This window comes from Penicillium subrubescens, assembly GCF_028828155.1.
Source record: "Penicillium subrubescens strain IBT 31985 chromosome Unknown utg000003l_segment0_segment0, whole genome shotgun sequence".
Classification (NCBI taxonomy): domain Eukaryota; kingdom Fungi; phylum Ascomycota; class Eurotiomycetes; order Eurotiales; family Aspergillaceae; genus Penicillium; species Penicillium subrubescens.
The window spans coordinates 1,016,563-1,039,157 of NW_026643153.1; the positions used below are offsets into that span (position 1 = coordinate 1,016,563).

The following is a 22,595-nucleotide window of genomic DNA, read 5'->3' on the forward strand; positions in this document are numbered from 1 at the left end:
CATTCCTAGCGGTGGTCAGAACATGACGTTCCGTATACCTCTAATCCCAAAGGGAAGCTCACTGAGGTTATATTCCACAACGACACAGCCAAGTGAATGGAGTGGTCCAAACTTATGCCTTGACCCTGAACTTATGAATGATTTGAAGTTGCTTCACCGATGGATGAACCAGTCTCCAACCCACACAAGCTTTATCCAGAGCGGTTCTTTAGAGGTCCAGAGGGAAAATCTCAAAACTTGCATGTCAAGCAAATCATCTTTTCCTGTACTAGCATACTGGGGCTCGACACCTGTTGGTTTTCTCGAGATTTTCTGGGTCCTTGAAGATCGTCATGGTAGGCTGCGGGGCAAAGTGGAGGACTGGGATAGGGGCTTCCGGTTCTTCATTGGAAACGACGGCTTCAATGGCCTGGATGATCTGGCACTCTTCCTGAGTTCGGTGGTTCATTATTGCTGGTTGTGCGACCAGAGAACCTCTTCCGTCTTGGTGGAGGTTAGGGCGGAAAATGAAAGGTACGGTCCTTTTCAGACGAATAGGTACCCCTGCCAATTGTTGATTTTTTGAGCCCAGGATTCTGACAAGCCAATACTAAATTAATCTACAGGTTCGTCTCGTCCCTACGAGACATTGGTTTCTTTAGGGAAAGCGAAGTGTATATTTCGCAGGAGCGTGCTGTCATCATGAAAATTAAGCGTAGTTTCTGGGTTGCGCCCTCTACCTAGCATATTTACCGTTTTAAATATATTATAAGGCATAGAAAACATGTTTGGTGCTGGTTGTGGCTAGATGAACTCTGTTAGCTTCAGCTAGCTTTGTTACTGTCACAGGGAAATGTCTGCTGTTGGTAGCATACCCCATGAGACCTTAGCTTGTTGACACTAAGACTCACTTCTTAGTGGGCGATAACCTCATATGCCCAACTGAAGATAATAATATTTGCGCCGAATACTAAGGTCCTTCAAGATTTTGCATAAGGAACAAAGTTGTCGAGGAAAGTGACGTGATACCACTAACTACTTTGGGTTTCTGGACGGTCCCGACTTCTGCTTCATTTTACAACGTGATTCCAAGCATTTTCTGTGACTCAGGACAGCTGGCAAACCTTTCGAGTTTCTCGAGGGTACTGTGTCATTCCATATGTCTTAGGCGGGATCATTCATCTGATTTTCACTCTTCTTGAGGGGTATATAATATGCCCCTCGCCTTCCGCTCTTTTCGTTCAATCAATCAATTCAGTCTTCTTAGAATGTCACTGACAGGTTCAAATCTCTTCAAACTCCCCAGTTAATGCATACATCTCGTACTGTTTTGGCTTGCTCAGACACAAGTTCATGCTCTACGGGACCTAGATAGGACTTTGTCGATTTTCATTTTTCAATTTTTTAATTCTCTAGGCTAGATGATACAGTACTCCGGGCGTTAAAGGCTACGGGAAAAGCACAAAATACGCTAAACCCTGATATATTGCGGTTGTTCTCAGGTTTCAATGTTTTAGTTAATGTAAATTTGGGCTGTAAACCGCAGAAAGATATTTGGTGCGATTAGATACATTGCACTGCTGTTTTTCAATGATAAACCTAACTAGTATCACTCACAAGATAAGAGAAATGCGGGTCAAGTAGAAACTTAGGTACTGGAACTGCACAATTCGACGATTTAAAAGGTGATGGAATTTGGCAGACTAGGGAGAGTGTCTGTTTTGAGGCCTGGTGCTCGCAGGAAGCGCGACTGCGTTTTGGCACCACGGGGGCCAAGGAGATCAAAATCCACTACTTCACTACTTCACCACCTCTTCACCACTCACCACTTTACCACCCCCTTTTTGCCTCCCTTTCGCCTTCTCTTGGCAAGCCCTCTAAGAGGGTCAGAGAGTTCGACCCTCCGCCGTCCGAAGGTCGGGAGGTCCGACTCATTTAAAAACCCTAACGTAACTAATCCACGGCCAACTCGATAACACGGCCAACTCGATAACACGGCCAAGTCGATAACACGGCCAAGTCGATAACCCCAAACCACCATACTAAACGCGAATTTTTCAGGTCACGGTGTATCAACAACCAAAAGCAGTTTTTGTTTTATTTTCAGTAAAATATAAATTCTTAGTATTAGGAACAGTGTAGCATAACTGAAATATTCTGTCGAGCTGAGAGGTGGTATTTTACCACTAAGAACTGGATGATTCAGCGACTACCCACTCCTTCATATGTTTTTGTATGGTAAACCGGGTCAACTCGGAATACCCGCATTGTAACACGCAATACTAGCCTCTCAGACTATGAGACGCTCTCAACAGCGATCTCCAGGATAGTTCTTCAATCAACTCATTCAATTGGTTCCCTCAGTACTAGCATGTACGGAAATCCTGCAGTCCATCACACAACAATTCAAGAATGTGGGGTGTAAGGCTACCAGGGTTTCATACCAGAACGGTGACGGTGATCATACAATGCAAACATGCGAAACACCCGACTGAGAGTTCCACCGACCCCGATCCCCTCCTCCTGGGCCCCTCACAAAAGGGACACATTGCCTCGTACTCCGTACATTGGACGAAGTTCCTTGGTTATGCCACCAGAATCAGTCGGGCATAGTTGGCGTTACACCACCCTCTTGCGAGTATACGTAATTGGTTCACTTCCCAGCCTGGGTCAATATAGAACGTCATTACTGTCCATCCTAGATACAACGCCTGCTAGACTTCCGCAGAGCCCACAAAGCCCAAAGCCCAACCTGGGCCCAGCCCGCAAATGGGTTGGGTTTTGGGCCCGAGGCCGGGCCCACCGGTGGGCTATGGGCTTAAGGTAGGAGCCCACTGCGGGTTTATGGGGGCCCAAATGGGCCCCAAACAGTACAAACATGCCGATTCTTGGCATTTGCATAAGTAATGCAGAATTTCCTAGTATTTTCGAGTATTCAAATTACCGTCTAAGGCCACCAATTGACTGAGTTCTCATGAGAATTAACTGAATTGACTGATGGATTGACTGATGAGATCGGTGGATTAGATAGTAGGTGAGGTTAAATTAGCTACACGCTAATCTAATAACGTTCATACAGTTCGTCATCAACATGCTTCCTCTTCCTTCCCGATGTCCGCACCTGAGACGGTGCAGCAGTGATAGTAGCACCGTCATCGTCAGCATCTATCAGATCACTAGAACCAAACTCATCACCCTGCTCTTCAGTGTCACTAATCTCTTCGGCTTCGACGTCGACATTATCTGGGTACTCATTCTTTTCTTCCCTCAGTGCCTGGATTTCATTAGAAGAGAAGAATTCTTCAAGATCCTTAGCTTCCTGCATTTCAAGCTCAAACCTTGATGTACAGAGGTATAGCATCAGCTCCTCAATAGTCTCAGACTTCAGACGACCGCGGCGATAGTGGCAGATATCGCGCGCAGTGTTGAACAGTCGTTCCACGCCAGAACCAGTTGCTGGAATTGCAAGGACATCCCTTGCAAGTGTAGCAATAGCTGGAAAACGGGATTGATTCTCTCTCCAAAAGGAGAGCGGCTCCGAATCAGTCACATCTATATGAAATTAGTATCGAGTGGAATATAGGGATGGCTATAGGGATGAACATGGGGATAAACATAGGGATGGCCATAAATTTAAGAAGGGTTAACTTACTGCCGTCAAGATACTGCGTCAGCTCATCTATAGCTGGGCCTGGCGTCACTTTGGAGTGAGACTTCTGGCTTCGAACCAAGTTATGAAGGAATGATCTTGGTGTCGATCCGGAGGAAGACCCTTGCGGGCCTTGGGCATTAGCACTACTAAGACGTTCCTGGATAGGAGTGAGGGCATCTTGGAAAGCCACTCGATACTGATCACGGAGTTTTTTGGCATCGGCCCAGTCATCAGAAAGAAAGAACTGGAACCTACTATCCGGCGATAGCATCGTACAAACCGCATAGATATGCCCCCGCATATGGTCCGTCTGCTCGTAGTACTCAGAGAGCTTTGCATGGCTTGCTTCGAGGGAGGTAAGCATCTGTTTCTTCCAAACGACACGTTTACGTTGTAACTGTATCTTTGATCTCTCAAGATGCTCAAATAGCAAGTTGTAGATCTGGAAGACAAGATGTGATGTCACGTCTCGAGTCTTTGAAAGGGCAAGGGTATAATCAAAGAATGGCTTTGTGAGACAAAGAAGGTAGTCAATCTGGCGCCATTGATCATCGCCAAGTGTGAGGTCTTCGCAATTGAACTGATCACAGAACTTCATGATGAAAAAGCGGAGTCTCTTTACCCGGCGTAGCATCAGGAACGTTGAATTCCATCGAGTTCTGACATCCTGGATCGGCATAAGCCCTTGCCCTAGGGGTTGGACAGCAGTGAATAACTCCCGACGCTGCGGACTGCCGCGGATGTAGATAGCAAGATACCGTACCTTATTTAAGGTATGCGATATCTCCTTGGATTGTGCATTCGCTTTGGCGAGGTTGACTTGGCGGTGTGTCCATGTGGTCTCAGTCGTATCATTCAGTGGGACAGCTTTCAAGCGATCAAGCAATTGGTTCAAACTTAATTGGATCACATGGGCAAGACAGGGGACTCGGATAACATTGATATCGCCAGACAAAGACTGTTGAAGCGTATCAACCAGTGTCTTATTATTTGACGCGTTGTCAGTGGTCAATCCAAAGACTCGATCCACAATTCCGTGCTCAGTGAGCGTCCTCATAAGAACAGCACTTAGGTTCGCACCCGAATGTGTGCCATGAAGGGGTTTGAAGCCAAGCAGCACCTCGCGGTAGACCCAGTCGGCGTCGATAAAATAGCCAGTGATAGCCATAAACGCCTGCCCAAACGGGGATGTCCAACAGTCCAACGCAACCGAGATCTTCACATGCTCTGGTAGCAAGCCGAGTGTATCCCGCTGTCGTTCTTTGACACGAACAGACAGCCGACGTCGAATTGTATCAGCCGATTGTATGATTGGAAGGCTTGGAGTTGGGGCGGACTGCGAGTGCGAGATCAAGTCACGGAAGGTTGGATGTTCAACGAGATTAAACGGAAGGCGGTTAATGGTGATAAACTGTAAGAGTTTATCCTCCCAGGCCTCTTGCGAGAACGGTCGATCGGCTGGATGACCCTTTCGATAGAAATAACTAGTTAGCTTTTTCAAAGAATGATAGGCTTTTACATACCGAGTGCAGAAATCCCTTCAATCCCCCCCCTTTGTTGCCGTACTCCAGTGGCCTTTTGGCAGGTTAAGGTCCGAAGATGACGGGTAATAGTCGTCGTGCCATGACGACCAACCCTCCCATTGGCATCCTTCTTTGTAGCATAAGGGTGCTCAAGAATTGCATCGCAACGCTTGCACATAACCTTCGGGCTCCCAGTGCCCGTATGCGCTACTTGCTCAAATTGTTTCCAGGTCTCCGAAGCGGAACCATGCTGTGACTCCCAAGTGATCTTGTTATTTGATCCATAGTCAGTCTCCAACCACCAATCGACCCAATCGCTGTGATTCATCCCGCTGTAGAGAAAAAACTGGCCTCTCCTACCAGGGCCCACTCGTTGGAAGCGTTCTAGGGAATCTGGGGCGACAGACGAAGGAACAGACGGCTGAACGAACGAGAAGCTGTCAACCTGCCAAGAGGTAGACGGGGTAGCTGGGCAGTTGGAAGGGGTAATAAACGATAAGTCGTCGGGCTCAGAGTCGAATAGACTCAACTGAGACGATCCAACCTCGGTTTGCTGGCTTTGTAACATGATCAGTGATGGTCAATTGACAATGAATTCGAACTTCAAAGTGGTATGGTAGGAAAGGTTCAAGTGAATTAGGGTGATGAAGGAAGAATTGGACATGACTTACCTTCTTAGTGAGAGAACTGTCGACGCGGCAAACAGAGCATGTAAACAAAGGATCATCATAGTACTGGTCGAGATTTAAACGGATGATCGCGATGCTAGTATCTCATTGGCTATATGGTGCATATCAAGTGGACTCGGCCCATTCAAAGCCCATAGATAGCCCAAGAATAGCCTATCTCCCCGCCCATTTACCAATTTGTCCACCTAAAAAATTTCACCCCCATAGCTTATGGTATGTTTTTGAACCTCCGTCCCCTCTGGAGTCGTCAAGTTATTACTTATATATGAAAGCAGGTTAGATGAGAGAGGATTAGCTATCTTTTGGTATAAAAATCAACCATATAAACCCACGAACGAGAAAGTAGCGATTGAATTTACACTTCACTTGAAAGATGCACTTACTTCAGTTAACATGAAATATATGTTTCTGCATGTTGACACTCCGTAATTCTCCAATTGCCCGAATACTACCAAATCATCGTAATCTTGGACTTTTTTCTAGCAATGTCTATAAAAACTGGTATATACTATAGCTAGTTTTATCCATAACCTTCATTACCGGACGTTGGCCACTGAATCCTGAGATCTTGATTCTTGAAGTAGTTGAACCCCCGTATTGGGTTTAGTGGACCGTCGGGCCGAGATCTCGGCTTACAGACTAAAACGTGCGTAAAAAACAGGCATTAATCATAAGATTTGTGAGCGCCAAGACAATAGTTATGCATAGAATTGGGCTTTATTGGGGGCCCATAAGGCCCCCACTAATGGGCCGTGGGCTTGGTTGGGCCCTGGAGGTCAGGCCCATAACCCACTGCTGGTTGGGCTTTGGGCCCAGACCTCGGGCCCATTTGTGGGCTTTACAGAAGTCTAATTTATGCACGATAACGCATCAACGCATACTGCACATATTGTACGCGATCTATTAAGGGATATTGGCGTGGAAGTTATGCAATGGCCACCGCATTCGCCTGATTTAAACCCGATCGACAACCTATGGGGGCTATTAAAGAGGAAGCTACTCGAATTGTTTCCTGAGCTATATACGATGCCAAATAACGAAGAAACGCGTGTATATCTTATTGGAGCTGCGCAGTATACGTGGACGCAGATAGATCCTGAGATACTACATAACCTAAGTGTGAGTATGTGCAATCGGGTCAAAGCTATCATCGAATCGCAGGGGTGGTATACCACTTACTAGTGTGCGAATATATCAGTATATTTTAATTCAATTATTTAATTTTTTTTTGCTGGCAGAATGTTATGTAATAAAGTGGAGGTGTATGCAAACTTCTTGAGGGGGACTGTACTAGCAGATACAAGATTACCTCGCTCTGTTACTAATTATTGATTGGCTATTACCGCAACGAAACTCAGATTGTACCTTACCCCACGCTCTCAACCTTTGTCTTCACTCCGACCATCACCTGGTCAAGCGACTTATCTCAGCACAAACGTACAGAACGACAGACAGGCAGAAAACAGACATCTCCAATGCCTCGCGGTTGGTACCTCGCTCAAGGCCTGGTCCCACTCGGCTACAGCAGCAGCGACGATGACGAAGGCCCATGTGAGCTGCCAAACGGTCGTCTTGTCTGTGGACCTCACGGATTGGTGCAATGTAGTAGATGTTGCAGCGACTACAGCTTTATGGACGATGTCGTTGGTGAACATCGCGAAGAACTCGAGGATGACGAGAACGATGATGAGGACCACGATTTGGCTCCTGCTGGGACGCCATCCACCATAGGTGTCCCTTCCCTAGGACCCAATGTGGTGAGAGGCACTGGTTTGGTGTTCCCCTCCAAGTTTGCACCTTGTGTTAGCCCTCTGCGACCGATGGAGTTGTTTCGCGGCAGGGCTCGGTTCATGAATATGGTTAGGTATGCCGCTTTTTCTTCGTCGCATGCTTTCACGTGCTCAGCTGACCCACGGTCATGGTCTCAGGTGCACCTACCCAAACGACAACTCTATGCTCCTCATCATGACCGATGGGGCATGTCTCAACAACGGCCAAGCCAATCCGAAGGCGGGTTGGGCTTTTTTCCAGGGGCTGAATATTGAGGGCCAACCGCTCGTTGTCTCGGGTCGTCTGGAAACGCAGGGTCCTTGGGGCGATGACGGCATCCAGAGCAGCAACCGGGCCGAGCTGCGGGCCGTCATCGCCGCCCTGCGTTTCCGACACTGGCCGGGCGAAGGCTTCAGCACAGTTGTCATCGCCACCGACTCGGAGTACGTCGTGGAGGGTTCGACACAGTGGGCGAAGACTTGGGTGCAGAACAATTGGAGGAGGAAAGGCAGGATGGGAAATGACGACGTCAACGTCAAGAACAAGGACTTGTGGGAGATGCTCCTGGGGGAGTGCGAGAATGCCCACCGCCAAGGCCTGGCCATCCAGTTCTGGAAGATCCCACGCGAATGGAACACTCTCGCCGATGAAGGTGCGAAGAAGGCTGCCACCGCGGAAGAAACGCCTGTCGAGTGGCTGGATTACCAGGGCCTCGCATTCTAAGGGCGAAGGCGACATAGTACTGTCTTTCTGTGAGTACCAGGCTAGCTGTCAGCCTACTGATGGCGGAAATATGCCCAAAGAGGAGGGATCTGGGCTTACCGCACATAGCCTTCACAAACGGGCCAGGCGCAACGGATTACAGCATGTTCACGTATTTTCAACCTTGTGTTATTTCTTATTTCTTTCCTTGGGGTGCAAGCCCGATGACTTCCGCTAGGCGATGGAAGTCATCCACCAGATGATCCCACCGATAGATGGTGCCACTCGAGCGCCACTCGCACCTTGTCCACATACGACACCCGATTTGCTTTTCCTTCATAGTGCACAGCGTCTCTAAATGCCATATTGATTGGAAGATTGTACGGCACTACATAGACAGGAAGCTCTGGTATAATCCATGATTCACTCTAGTGGCATAATATATTTTTTGGAATTCAGAGGCATGTGGATTGAATTATTCTTTTTGATAAGACAGAACCGACTGTGTATAGAAGTGAAAGTTCAGATTAATGTCCAATCAACCGTCTTCTTCGTATAGATAGTGCAGGAATTATTTCTGATGCTGCGGCATTATTCCTGATGCGCTCTTGTATCACAACATATTTCAATTTGTGCTGACTATACACCGGTCTCCCTTCTTTTAAGGACAGCTGTTAAACAAAGCATGATTTGTATAATGTCGAAAGGTCAGTTGGAGGTTGAAGCTAGTTATGAATTGAGAATTTCACGATTTACATAGGGATTTCTCGAATTTATTCCGATCCGGCTGGATTCCTGATCTGCTGCAGTCTCGAATTACTACACCAAATTGACGCCGTGCGAATATGTACGCGATTTCTGTCTTCGCATTGTGAGCTTCCACTTGCGTATGTCCCACGAACTTAGGAGGCTACACCCTATTCCTGACTTCTACCAACATTATATATCCCCGTTAGTCTCACTGACCGCGCTATTAGCAGTCTACGAGGGGCACAAAATATCTCATAATAGCCCGATAAGGACTACCTCGCGGACAGGTCAACCCTCGTATCCGATATCTATAACCTGCGACCGCCCGTTGCAAGGATAATGCGATAGGTGGTTCTATACTCTCCTTAGTACTTCGGTTAATACACTTGGAATTATCGTGGCAGATTGTATATGGAAAAGACAGTCGGGATAGCGCAGAGAATCCGTACTAACAAGAAACACGAGGAACCTTCGGCTAAGGCTCAGCCGACAATTTGTGGGTAGGAAGCAACTCTATCTTTCCCTCTCGTGGAGCCAGACGAAGCCACAGATCGGGTCGCTCTTATAAGCACCGAGTCAGATGCCGGGGGGAATTGCAAGGAGCTGTGTCGGCAGGGGCTGTGCAGGTATAGATAGAAGGGCGAGAAAGGCGCGTTAGTCTAATTCAAGCCCGTGGCTCGCCGCCTAGTTACAGAGCCAGCCTAGTCTCCTTCGCTCGGAGGCGAGGACTTGAGGTACTGGGTGGAACAAGTGCATCAAAGTTCAATCGCTTGTGGGTATCCTTAGTAGAAAGAGGGGTGCGACCTGGGTTCCTAGGTGTACAGCCGCCCTAAGCAGGCTGAGCAGGACTAGGGGTCATATTCACGAAATCAGCAAAGTTAAACTACTGATCTAGCGTACCTAAGTTGGGAGTGAATATAGGAAGGACTGTATACTAGGTTAGGGGAGTGGATGGTGGGAACGGATGGTACGAACCGCCTACTACGCGAGCCGGGGTAGGCGACTTGGCTAGGTACATAAGCAGGTCTGCGCCATGTTTGTGCTGTTCACTCCGGGCTAGATGGGCATGCTTGGGAGGCGGTGTATAAGGCGGCGAGGATCCCTATATAGAGCTTATATGCCGGAAGCTATGTATAGGCAGATCCGGGTCGTTCTCCTTATCAGATAGGGCTTGATATACAGGAGAAGATAGCTCGGGGATTGTGGTATCGGATATGAAGGGGCAAGGGTGCCGGCGAGTTGTTATATAGTAATTGAGGGCCGGTGAGGACGCAGGCAATTGGTGAGAGCTCTTCTACGACAGTCGAGCAGCCTTAGCCGGACGCTCGGTATCAGAATCAGGCCGGACACGCTTACGGCTGGCCGAGAGCATAGGCTGCATAATGTGGGAATTGAAGGTAACGGCATGCTTGTTGCGGGCTGATCGAGGCCGCTCTTTGGAATATGCTGCGGCTCGGAGGGGAGGGGAGGTCATAGGTGTCTCGCACCGGCTGCGAGAGAAGTCAGAGGAGGAGTCGGAGGGGTTGTCACTGCTGTCCTGCGTCGGCATCAACCCATAAAGTCGGCCATACTAGTACTTGAGCTTGGCTAGGCCCAATCGGTTCTGTAGACTCAGTGAAACCTATAAGACCGCCGTCCAGGTCAGCGTGCGTTGATTCTTGACTGGGCACGAAGGTTCTCGAGGCAGTGAATTGTCTATCTGGCCCTCCTAAGCTATTGCTAGGGCTTGACTAGTCCGGGTGCAATCTGCACCCTAGATACAGACGGTCCACTTCTATTCTGAGGCTCTCGAGGTTTGATGTTTTTTGAGGTATTCTTACCTAGGCTATTTCCAGTTTCCGAATGGCCTTCTCTGCGGAGCCACGCTGTGAGGACAGGGTTATGGCGGGCAAATGAGGGAAGGGAAGGAAAGTCGAAGGCAGGGCAAGAGATGGTCCTTTGCTATGGAGGATTAGGCTTGGGCGTTCGCTGCAAGGGCGGGCTGAGTAGAATTGCTGAGTGAGACCCAACTAGCGAGAAGAAAACCGGGGCCACTTTGGCCGAGAATAGAGTCGGACAATTTGGGTGAGACCAGGAAATTACAATGAGAGAGTGTGTGATATAGAGCTTTTATTCTTCGAAAGAAGCATAGCCCACCCTCATCTATCGTCTTTCGAGATACAAAGTGATATTTCGCAGAGCACACGTGGACAGAAACGCGACCGAGCAAGGTAAGAGATTGGAAGCCAAGGCCCTGGTGGTGATTATTCATCGCAGCTGATGCGCTGCAAGACTAGTGGTAGCGCTGTAGGCTCCTTTTCTTGATGATGAATTCTGCTGTATGCGACGAGATATTCTATTGAGCTGAGGTTGGGGCCGCTTAAAGTTGTAGGTGGGCGAAACGCGTCCCGTCGTGTCGCGCCGTCGGCATGCTAACAAAGGCGGTAGCGGTGCTAGGATTCTCTACGCCGAGGCTTGCCGGTGTGAGTAGCTTTCTAATGTCCAAAATGCGATCAGTTATGATTCTTGATCGCGCGACGACTTGTTTTGTTCGGGATAGTGGTGCCTGGGTTGGGGCGTTGATTAGGCATACATCGTTCGCGAACTAAGGCGAGTACTCCGCCGCGTCTCGTCATACGGGCTACCGCTGCATCGTATGCTCCGTTGAAGTTTTGAACCGCAGAATTCGAGTGCTTCCTAAGCTTATGATCATATGATGATTTTCCACAAACTGTGGCAGTGTATTGGTCGTTACCCTTCCTATGAGGGAGTAGCCTGAACTCTTCCTTATCAGCAAGAACACCAAGCTCGCTTGCGTTCAATCACTCACATCTCTTGCTGTCACATTCTCATCGAATGAAAGCCGTGTCGGCTTCTTTAGCCTTAACCCGGCATTGTAATAAAATCCAGGAAACATGGCCGTCGGCTCTGATGAGGTATCAAACCAGTCGAATAGGCAGCAAGTCCCTGTCACAAGTGGGCATACTTGGTGCAGGGCCAGTTCAGCAGGAAATGAGTCGAACTATTGGAGCGGAGACAATGAGTAGATGGCGATACACGGTGTGCAGACTGCGCATAGAGACAAGACGGGCCTACCATAAAGGGGATGGGACCGTTGGAAACTGTTCAAGGCGGGGGCGAGATGAAAGGAGACCGGTGCCAATCGACAACTTGACGTGCAGAGAAAATGTTAGTCACACAGTCATCAAGGTATCTAGCCAATCAGTACTTACAACTCCAAACTCTATACAGGGGCGTGTTCGTGAGCGACTATGTTTTTCAGGATTAGCCGTGCCTTTCGGACGCGTTGTTATATATGGACAAGGTACAGTATTTTAGAAGTGCTCAACGAGATACATGGTCAGAGCGTATGATGTATCGTCACGGTGCGGAGTGTAGATAAGGCCCATGCTTGTATCACCCTTGGTATCAATCAGCCCCACATCAAGCAAGCAGAGCGACGAGGCGTACTTACATGCAAGTTTGGCAATCGTCAGAAGGGCCTTGGAAGGAGGAACTGCGGCTGGTCAGCACATCTTAGATCAATCAGAGCGTACAATAGGACCAGTGAGCCTTATGGGTGTTGACTTTCATACAGGCAGGCTGCAATCTGCGCGCTTCGTATTAGAAAGACGGAACGATGGCTGGGACTATCAAAGTGTTGTATAAGTACGGAGGTCCATTTCAAAAGTCTTTCTATATTTGCTTTTTTTATTATTTTTAATATTACTAGCGTCGTTATAGGCCATACACGCCTCTCTAACCTTTACCCCTCCTTCGACCTCTCCATAATCTCTCTGTCAATCTATCTACATTAATCTCTGCTTCAAAATGGTTAAATACGACGTCGCTACGCGTACTGCTGCGATTATGATGTCTGTTTTTGGCATGGAACCTCGCTATATCTCTGATTGGACTGGTATACCTACCGAAACCGTTAAAGCAATATATAATCGTGCTATCGAGCGCGGATTCGATCCTTCGAAACGACCTTTTACGTTAATTGATGCCTATGTCGCTGATGCTACTCGCACTGGCCGTCCAAGGAAGCAGATACCTGCGCTTGAGACTGCTGTAGTTGCTAAGGTTCGACGCGATCGATATGGACGCGAAAAAACCTGCGCTGATATCGCTAGCGAGCTACTTGATATATCAGCTACGACTGTATGGCGTGTGCTACGAAACGCTGGTCTAAAGAAGACTAAACCTACCCGAAAGCCTGGCTTAACGGATCGAATGCGTACTGATCGATTGAATTGGTGTCTTGAGCATCAACACTGGACGCTTGAGGACTTTAAAAATGTGATTTGGACCGATGAAACCTCTGTGATCTTACTACACCGCCGCGGAAGCTATCGGATCTGGCGTACGAAGGATGAGGCTTTTCTTCGAAGCTGTATTCGGGAGCGTTGGAAAGGAAGCTCCGAATTTATGTTCTGGGGTAGCTTTTCTTATGATAAAAAAGGCCCTTACCACTGCTGGCTTCCTGAGACTGCTGCTGAGCGTCGAAATTCCGAGGCTTTAATTAATACTTGGAACGCTGATCTCGAACCTAAGCTACGCGCTGAGTGGGAGCTTACAAGCGGTGTTCGACGGATTAATCTTCGAGGTCAAACACCTGGAAAGAAGCCTATATGGCGGTTTACTACGAAGACCGGGAAGCTTACTCGAAGTAAAGCTAAAGGTGGGATCGATTGGTATCGATATAATACTACGATCTTAGTGCCGAAGCTTTTGCCCTTTGCGCAAGCGTGTATGGTCGATCGGCCTGATACTCTTGTCCAAGAAGATAAAGCGCCTGCGCATGCGCATCAACATCAACAAGTAGTATTCGATATGGCTGGTGTTTCACGCCTTCTTTGGCCAGGAAATTCGCCAGATTTAAATGCTATTGAGCCTGCGTGGCCGTGGATGAAGCGCTATACTACTAAGAAGGGTGCACCGAAGAGCAGGGCAGATGCGATTAAGGCGTGGGGTGAGGCATGGCATACACTACCGCAGGAGCGTATTCAGCAGTGGATTGAACGATTACCTAGGCATATTGAGGAGATAATACGTTTAGAAGGGGGTAATGAATATAAAGAGGGCAGGGGGCATTAAACCAGTCGAATACTGGTTAAAAAACGCCTAGGCTAAATGAGGTATGGTATGAAAAAGCAAATATAGAAAGACTTTTGAAATGGACCTCCGTAGGCCTCCTTCTTATCGTTCAGGGATGTCTGCAGGCTGGTGATTGTATTTATAGATGTCGCTCGCCCCATTCTTGGTAGTTCCGTGTCAACGTTGAAGTATGTTCAGCATCTCGTAGCGTAGCCTTGCTCACTCCTTACAAGTGTGCTTTCTACCCTTTTCAACAGCAGGCAGATTAGACTGGATTTTCAAGATCAACTTGTGGCTTTGGGTCGATGGTGACTGTCAATTCAACCATGGATTATGGTTGCAAACGTTTCTTCAACGCGGCTTTCTGTTCTCACCGCGTCGTTGACTCAACGGCCGCACTCACAACATCACCATTACATTTATGTGCCATAACTGCTATGTGATGTACATGATGCTGGCGTCAGGTTTGCCTCCGCTACCACACCAAGCAATTCACCACTTGGCAAGGAACTGAGTCACTTGGTACGAATCGCGAATCTGCCAATTTGGACCCTTATCAATTGCGGTCGCGCTTCCTCCTGGCACTGGGGAACCGCAATAAAAACTTTACCGGGACCGGGGCATCTACTTTTTCTTATACTGTAGCAACTTGAGAGCTCCTGGCTCCGTTTTTGTTAATTACTGTACATACTTGTATGTCTCTTGTTGTGTGCTGGGTAATAGGTGAATTCATATATATGATGACGGGTACATTTTGGCGCTCGACGGGCAAAATATATCTTGTCAATTTGTGGCTTAAAAAATCAGAACCAACACATGGAAATGGTCGCAGATGCATAGCGATTCAGCAGAGCTGCCCTTTAGAATAACCTCTGCTTTTCAGAGCAACTTTTTGTCCGAATTGGGATCGGAAGAGGACAAACCTATCTGGAGCTCAGAAAACTTGGGGAAGTCATTACTCTTGCGAGAAACAAAGAGGAGATCCATTGAAACTTGTGGCGTATATGCTCGTTTTCTTTTTTGGCCTACTAGTACAGTGCCAGGCAAGAAGTTCTCACACACCCTTCCTCCCGCCTACCTTACCGCCTACTAATTCAAACAACCTACCCGGCCACCCTGCCAACCATCATGATAACCATCAAAATAAACATCAAAATAAACATCAAAATAAACATCAAAATAAACAATACCCCTATTCAAAGGGGCCTATTCAATAGGTAAGCTAGTTAACCCTCCTATTCAACCTTTCAATCACCACTAATTAATATGCCTCGAGGACCAGAACTATCACCATCTACACGATCGCGAATCTGCAGCCTTCGTACCGATGCGAAGTACTCCTACGGTAAAATCGCAAGCCTTTTCCCTCATATCCCACGAAGCACAATTGTCTCGACCTGCAAGCTTGAGGCTATTCGTGGTAAAGAGAACGATTCATGCAGACGTACCGGTCGCCCAAGGATCCTCTCTGAAGAAGAGAGAGATTTAATCTACGATTATATTCAACAAAAACCAAGCTGCCGATACTATGAGCTTCTTGATTTAGTGGATAATAAAATCTGCGAGCGTACTCTACGAGACCTACTAAAAGAATTCGGCCTACGGAAATGGCGCAAGATTACTCGACCTCAATTGACTGAAATCGACGCAGCGAATCGTCTTGCCTGGGCCGAGAGATATCGCAATTTTACGCCAGAGGATTGGTCTCGGGTCTATTTCTCTGATGAAACCTCAATTGAACGTGGTTCAGGCGCAGGTGCTGAGTGGACCTTTATTCGGCCAATTTATCAAGCGCAAATGGGTGAGGTTTATCAGAAACCCTGCGGGAAACAGCTTCGCCAGATGTTTTGGGCATGTTTTAATGGCGATACTAGGCGAACTGGCCTAATTCCTATGTACGGCGATCCCGAATCAGCGCGTGGTGGTGTTACTGCGAACGTTGTACGATCAACCTATTCAACCTTCCTTCCAACAATACTATCAAATCGATCTAATGCGATTTTTATGCATGATAACGCATCTACACACACTGCGCATATAGTACGCGATTTCCTAAGGGATCTCGACGTAGAAGTTATGCAATGGCCGCCTCATTCGCCAGATCTAAATCCAATTGAGAACCTATGGGGATTACTAAAGCGTAAGCTGCTAGAGCTATTTCCTGAGCTCTACGATATGCCTAATAGTGAAGAAACCCGCCGCTATCTAATCGAAGCTGCACAAGCTACCTGGTCGCAGATAGACCTTGAGATCTTGCGTAAGCTTAGTATTAGTATGTGCAATCGTGTGCAGGCAATCATCGAATCTAAGGGGTGGTACACTACCTACTAGGCTATGTGGATACCTCAGTCTGTTGATTTTAATTAATTTAATTAATATAACCGGCAGAAAATTATGTAATCTACTAGGGTGTGTGAGAACTTCTTGCCTGGCACTGTAACTCCACCTTCCAGGTCATGCGTTCGAATCTTTCGGGCATCGTTATTTCTAAACGATGTTCAAAATTTAGTCCATCAACTCCCGCACCGTGTCATTGCAGTTCGCCTAACTAGAGAGGCGGATGCAGCGCGTTGTCTCCACACCCTTCCCGCATCCTTCGTAACTCTCTTTTGCGATCGTTCTTGGCGTCCATCGTTGACGAACGCGCTACCACAAAAGGATAGTGCACATTTCGTGCTCTTTGCCGTTCGCCCTTTAAACCAGTTCCCGTTCATATATCGGACGAGCCTGCGTTTTCCTTTGTGACCGGCTAGCAATTGGACGTCAGCCGTCCACGGAAACAAGGATCGTAGGCAGAGCTAGTCCGATTAAGACTAGCCACGTAGCGATTGCGGCCTCCCCATCTTCTATGCGGGGCATAATGGGCTTTGAGGTTATCGCGACGCGTGAAGCGGCGCTGGCACTCCGGAACCCAGCAGGCATATGACCTTTCAGCCAGGTGGCCGGACAGATGACGCTGTAGGCCTTTGAAATGTCGAAAGTGACCGCTGCACCTTGCAACGCTGCATTTCAATTGCCGCCACCGAAACGGCCGTGGTATGCTGTTGCGGGTGTTGCTGGAGTGTCCTTGGTTGCCATAGACGAGGCGTGTGACAATCATTTGTTTCAACAGCGCCGCTTTTGTGACTATCTGGCACGGCGAAACGTCATCCTTAGTAGCATAGTTGGTAATATAATACAGAAGAGACAACGACTTGGACACGGTTAGAATCTAGGAGATATCATGATTTGCTTTAGGGTACCGGAGTGTGACGATGTGGGGCACGCAAACTGCTTGCCAGCCACAACCGAGAACTACTAGCCAGTCCCCGCTCCCACAGAGGAAAATGTCGTAGGGGTCATGTTCTTAGAAAACGCTAGATGAATTTAGCGTTGTTACAGTATTATTCCGGTTGCCTGAGTATTCCCCTCCGCTAGTATCCTTGTCTGACTGAGGTTGAGCTGGCTCTATTTTAGAATTATATACTCTTTTCATACTATTTAACATTGTTGACTAGTAATGGGTGTTTCTTTCGCAACCTCCAGTCTTCATCTGACATCACCAACCAACTAGACGACGTAGAGTTATTCTGTCCATATCCAACCTGCTCGAGCTAGTTCTAGCCGGACGCTATTGTAACCGAGATATACCATTCGGAATACCATTTAGACATCATTTCCACATGTTCCAAAACCAATCCACACTCCCTCCATTACGATCCGGCTTCGTCGAGGACCATTTCCTCAACAACTGATTAATTTCCACAAACCCAGGCCGATGCGATTCATTGCCCCGGGCATATTCCATTATCGACAAATATCCCAGCACATACCCAATCTCTGGTTTCGCCCCTCCCACTTCCAACAAAACCCGAACTGTCGAAACATGACCGCGAAATACCGCACGAGCCAGCGCACTCCACCCGCCGCGGTCACAGTAATCAACATCGGCCCCTCTCTTAATCAAAAGTACCACCACCTCTTCATGCCCCATTGCGGCCGCATACGAAAGCGGCGTCCTCTCCCCCGGCGAAGAATCCGAAAAGATACTATATTTCCCATCCTTCGAATTCATATCCACTTTACAACCGTCTTCACAATCCAACAAGATCTCCACAATCTGCCTCTGTCCCCTCTGCGCCGCCCATGATAATGGCGTCCTCTCTAATAAATCCCTCGAATCCGGATCTGCCCCTCTCTCTATCAATCTCCTCACGATCTCTTCCTGTCCATCCTCCGCCGAATGCGACAGCACCGTCCGTCCATCTGGTGTTCCCCTCCTATCCAAATCAACTCCTTCACTTTCCAGCAATGCCGACACAGCCTCCTCGTGTCCACGAACCGCAGCCACAGCCAATGGCGTCAACCGTCCATTTTCCTCCGTGCTATTAGGATCGGCGCCGGCTGACAGTAAAACTTTGATGACGTCTGTATGGCCACTCCCCGCGGCCCAAAAGAGCGGTGTTCGACCGCCCGGGTTGAAAGTGCGTCGGTCGAGGTTTTTTGTTTCGATATTCGCTCCGTGTGAGAGAAGGAGTTTCACGATGGACGTGTGGCCTTGGTCGCAGGATATGGTGAGCGCGGTGTGGCCTCGTTCGTATTCATGTTGGTCGTCGTTGTTGGGATTTACACCTTCTTTCGTGAGGAGTGTGTGGACGAGAGAGAGTTGGCCGGCTTTACAGGCGTGAATTAGTCGGGTGGCGAGAGATTGTTCGGGTAAGTAGGAGGAGGTTTGCGTTTGTGTTTGTAGTTGGGGTTTCGAGAGTGGAGGCGAAGGTTCTTGTTTGGTGGTTCTGTTCATGGCGCCCAGTTTTCCTTTGTACAGATAGGTAGCCCTTTAAACTCCTAAATCTAGTTTCTGTGGTGGCGCTTTGGGGGGTGGCAGTTTACTCGATTACTAATCTCGATCGCCCTAGACATGTATTCCGCTAATCAGAGGCTCGAGAACACGCCACGACATCGCTAACGCGCTCACTGGCATATTTGTGCCGGCGGTTTATGCGTCGCTTTTATTACAATTCACCAAGGTTTACAGATGTAAGCTCTTTCTCTTTGGATTCGGCTGAGTACCACACTGACAGATATTCTGAAGCAAAGGGTGAGGCGAAGAATTGATACCATTGGCCAATGGTGTTCATTGCGTGATGAAGTGGGACACAACGACCGCAGTGGCCTCCTATTCGGTAGTGCTTGTCCATGCAGACACCTAGCCCGTGTGGCTCGAAATCCGTACTAGACACATATCGAGAGCCACGAGGCCAGTCATGTAAAAGATCTGTCGAACTGCGTCCAGACGGGCTTCCAGTCTGGAGAGGTGGGTCCACGGCGGAGAAGCCGTAGCGATAGGAGTCTCCGCTTCCAGTAAGGAGGGATTCCATTGGCTCACTGTGTTCATTGCCTGCTGAAGTGGGTCAATATCGAAATATACCCACTGAGTTCAAGAAATGGCTACACCTTCAGTTCGCTTTGAATTCATCTGAGAAGGTACAAGCAACAAATTTGACCACAAGGGTATCTCCGAACGGCGAGTGCAACCCAACATACGGTTTGGCCTCCTCCATTGCCGCCACAATTCTCTGTCCCAAGCGATCCAAGTTGAGGCGGATGCGACCCTCACGACTCAGGGCGACGCGGCCGACCCAATGAACCGACCCTACCCCAAGCATATCCCGTGGCTTGATTTCCCTTAACTCCAGGAACAAGTCTGTGGAAGTTCGACTGTACCGCTGCCTTTCCCTTGCGCCCACTGTTCTCTTCTGATACCAAATCGATTATGTCTTTACGAATATCCAGAACAGACAGATCTATTCGGTAGCGTCTCTTCGGAATTTTGAGCGAGATACGGTGGTTAACTTTGTCGAAAAGGTCATAACAGATGAACCCCTTCGACATGAATTTGGAATCCAAGGCTGAGTCACATTCTATGATGGTGCAAACCCATCGGAAACTGTAGCAAATGAATCTTCAAGACGCCCCGACCGTAGTCGCAAATTTGGAAAGACAAGCAAGTGCTTCTCGTACTGGAGCCAAGAAAACATCAACAGAAATTGGTATGAACAGGGCTGGTGAAAGGAAACATCAAGCGAGACCTCGAACTGAGAATGAATAACTACTATCCGCCTTATTGAAGCCATCACATTCGTTTATGTAGGATGAACACTCTGTACGTGGAATATGTATGAAGGTGGTTCAGTAAAGAAAAGCTACTAAGATAATAAGATTCGCTCCGTGGCTTTTAGTTGACCTAAAGAGATTGGCTAACGTTGCTCAAGAAAAACCTATCATGCTCTTAGGGGTGGTTTCCGCCAAGCGACTGCGTGGATCCAAAACATACGTCGCAGGTTCTCTACATAGGTTTTCTAAGTATAATTTTCGTCCAGTTAAGACAGAATTCGATCAAAGACTCGCATCACTATAACTTACACTACAAGATAGCACAGCACCTCTCTGCTTTATCTTTAGGTTCGAGAAGTGAGGCCGCCGATCCGGTCTCGAAGACATCTTTGACACCCTCCCCAGTCAGACTAGAACATTCAAGGTATCTATAGGCGCCAATCTTATGCGCCAAAGCGTCGCCAAACGATTTAGGTGTAGGCTTCAGCCCATTTTTGCGAAGTTCTTCAATAGTGACTGTGTCATCGCGTAAGTCTTTCTTCAAACCGACTAGGATGATCGGGATGCCAGGGCAGAAATGGGCGGCTTCAGATATCCACTATCAATTTCAAATAGCGATCAGCAAACAATTTGTTATCGGAGTACCGCTTCCTATTGCGAGAACAAATCCAAGAGCATAGGGCAAAATGACCTTTTGCTCTACATTATCCATAGAATCTGGAGAGTCAATGGCGAAGCTGATGAGGACAACGTGTGCGCCGGGATATTTAAGTGGCTCTAACCGGCCAAAGTCATATACCCCTGCTGTGTCCCACAAGGCGAGCCGTATGATAATACTATGCCCTTTTTCATTTGACACATTGCACTCGTAAATACCGGGACAGTGTTCGAAAGGCACATTGTGCCTGAGATCAAAGGTGCCTTGAACCTAGATAATTGCGATTCAATTATACTTAGAATTTTAAGAAAAGCAATTACTGCGAGGCGGGACAAAGGACGCTTACCTTTTCCGGAGAATTACCATATAGCGCAGCCCGTAGTAAAGAAGTCTTGCCGCAACAGGAATCCCCGACTAGGGTCAACTTCCTATATTCGATGTCAGCGTCGAATGTTGAGGTGGGTGGATAACACAAAGATCATTTGAAAGACGTTATTTGGCTCTCAACAAGCAAGAGCTGTATTATAGACCACGATAATATGGTGTGGTCAGGAGTGAGATAATGCGGTGATGAGCTCAATTGCGTGGCGTACCTTTGTGTGACCTTGTGTTCACTAGCCATCGTTTATGAAGCAGGCAAATCTCCTAGTGAGTGCGGGAGATATTCTTGAGAATCAAGTTAGGGCCCCGTATCGCATCAGAAAATATTTTCTAGTGAGAAGAAGTATCGTCCCTAGGGTCGAGTGAGAGGGAGGTTCGACTTTCAGCCGTCGAGAGAGCAGTTGTGCGAGGAGAATATCAAAAGTGGAGGACGAATGTGCAGACTGATGTGATAAAATTAACCAAAACGAGGGGCCATTGTGGTGACACTTGACCAATCATAACACGGACAGAGTGCTCGTCACGGCTAGCACGCCCAAATAATAAATTTTCTATACGGATAAAACATAGGTATTATATAGGGGACAGCCATGCGGGGGTTTGCCGTTATCCTAGGCAGGGTGTTCCCCAATCAGATCCGGAGGGTGTGGTTATATAATATCATATCTCTTACGAGCTGCGCTGGGCAGTGGCCTCCGCTTACTGGAGTCAGAATGAGTAGCAAAAACGGAAAAGCCAACTCCGTACAAAACACTAAAAGAGGTGCTGATCGGACAAAGAACGGAGACTAGGATCCGCTCTAATAAGCCTTTGTCCAATGGCACTGAAAGCATTCGTCCAATACCACTGAAGCACGACAAGCCAACCATTGCGATTTTGGTCCAAATTTCGCCACAATTTTTGTATGGCTTTTGGCAGTCTCACGAATATTTACGAAAATCAGGATCAGGTTCTGTCACGTGCAGGAGGTTCCCCCTCTATCGGAATCCTTCTTTGTGGATCATACTGGTGCACCAATCGGATATCAACAAGTCTGAATTGCTATGCTGCCCGTTGCTGGCAATTTGTGTGGGCATAATAATGACTAATCCCTCGGATCTATAGTATCTCCTTTCTTCCGGGTATCCACCTATGCTGCTGTTCCGACACCCTCCACTCGTTCCGCGCTTCAGGGCACGTGACCTGGGACACGTGAGGGTAAGGCAGATCCGATAATGCAGAACCCAAAATCCAATGACAGTGAAGAATGCAAACCAATTGATCGAGCAAGCTAAATCAGTAATGGCTAGTATTGCAATGAGTGGGGATTCTAGTGGAAG

At 47.9% G+C, this 22,595-nt stretch overlaps 7 protein-coding genes across 7 annotated transcripts; 2 read left to right on the forward strand and 5 right to left on the reverse strand.

The window, feature by feature from the left end:
• Positions 1-268: 268 nt before the first annotated feature.
• On the reverse strand, positions 269-448 carry N7473_004427 (uncharacterized protein; the record flags this gene model as incomplete). Its single annotated transcript, XM_057150367.1, has 1 exon — positions 269-448. The coding sequence occupies one exon, from the start codon at positions 446-448 to the stop codon at positions 269-271; it is 180 nt and encodes a 59-aa protein (XP_057010477.1).
• A 2,592-nt stretch (positions 449-3,040) lies between these two features.
• On the reverse strand, positions 3,041-5,722 carry N7473_004428 (uncharacterized protein; the record flags this gene model as incomplete). The annotated part of the gene is made up of 3 exons (XM_057150368.1): positions 3,041-3,531; positions 3,632-5,099; positions 5,198-5,722. 3 exons carry the CDS (start codon positions 5,720-5,722, stop codon positions 3,041-3,043), a joined length of 2,484 nt encoding a protein of 827 aa, XP_057010478.1.
• Positions 5,723-7,190: 1,468 nt separating this feature from the next.
• N7473_004429 (ribonuclease H1) lies at positions 7,191-8,809 on the forward strand. The gene is made up of 3 exons (XM_057150369.1): positions 7,191-7,707; positions 7,772-8,365; positions 8,445-8,809. The coding sequence occupies exons 1-2, from the start codon at positions 7,319-7,321 to the stop codon at positions 8,334-8,336; spliced, it is 954 nt and encodes a 317-aa protein (XP_057010479.1). The 5' UTR covers positions 7,191-7,318; the 3' UTR covers positions 8,337-8,365; positions 8,445-8,809.
• A 1,550-nt stretch (positions 8,810-10,359) lies between these two features.
• On the reverse strand, positions 10,360-10,614 carry N7473_004430 (uncharacterized protein; the record flags this gene model as incomplete). The annotated part of the gene is made up of 1 exon (XM_057150370.1): positions 10,360-10,614. The coding sequence occupies one exon, from the start codon at positions 10,612-10,614 to the stop codon at positions 10,360-10,362; it is 255 nt and encodes an 84-aa protein (XP_057010480.1).
• Positions 10,615-15,410: 4,796 nt separating this feature from the next.
• On the forward strand, positions 15,411-16,475 carry N7473_004431 (uncharacterized protein; the record flags this gene model as incomplete). Its single annotated transcript, XM_057150371.1, has 1 exon — positions 15,411-16,475. The coding sequence occupies one exon, from the start codon at positions 15,411-15,413 to the stop codon at positions 16,473-16,475; it is 1,065 nt and encodes a 354-aa protein (XP_057010481.1).
• Positions 16,476-17,796: 1,321 nt separating this feature from the next.
• On the reverse strand, positions 17,797-18,924 carry N7473_004432 (ankyrin repeat domain-containing protein; the record flags this gene model as incomplete). Its single annotated transcript, XM_057150372.1, has 1 exon — positions 17,797-18,924. The coding sequence occupies one exon, from the start codon at positions 18,922-18,924 to the stop codon at positions 17,797-17,799; it is 1,128 nt and encodes a 375-aa protein (XP_057010482.1).
• Positions 18,925-20,547: 1,623 nt separating this feature from the next.
• N7473_004433 (uncharacterized protein) lies at positions 20,548-21,775 on the reverse strand (the record flags this gene model as incomplete). The annotated part of the gene is made up of 4 exons (XM_057150373.1): positions 21,489-21,775; positions 21,242-21,323; positions 20,883-21,165; positions 20,548-20,822 (listed from the first exon to the last, which is right to left on the reverse strand). Exons 1-4 carry the CDS (start codon positions 21,515-21,517, stop codon positions 20,548-20,550), a joined length of 669 nt encoding a protein of 222 aa, XP_057010483.1. The 5' UTR covers positions 21,518-21,775.
• Positions 21,776-22,595: the final 820 nt, after the last annotated feature.

Bases quoted from the DNA above. Each gene is read 5' to 3' on its own strand.
- N7473_004429 (XM_057150369.1), top strand. From the start codon at position 7,319: ATGCCTCGCGGTTGGTACCTCGCTCAAGGCCTGGTCCCACTCGGCTAC. The intron at 7,708-7,771 runs GTATGCCGCTTT...TCATGGTCTCAG, and splicing joins CGGTTCATGAATATGGTTAG to GTGCACCTACCCAAACGACA.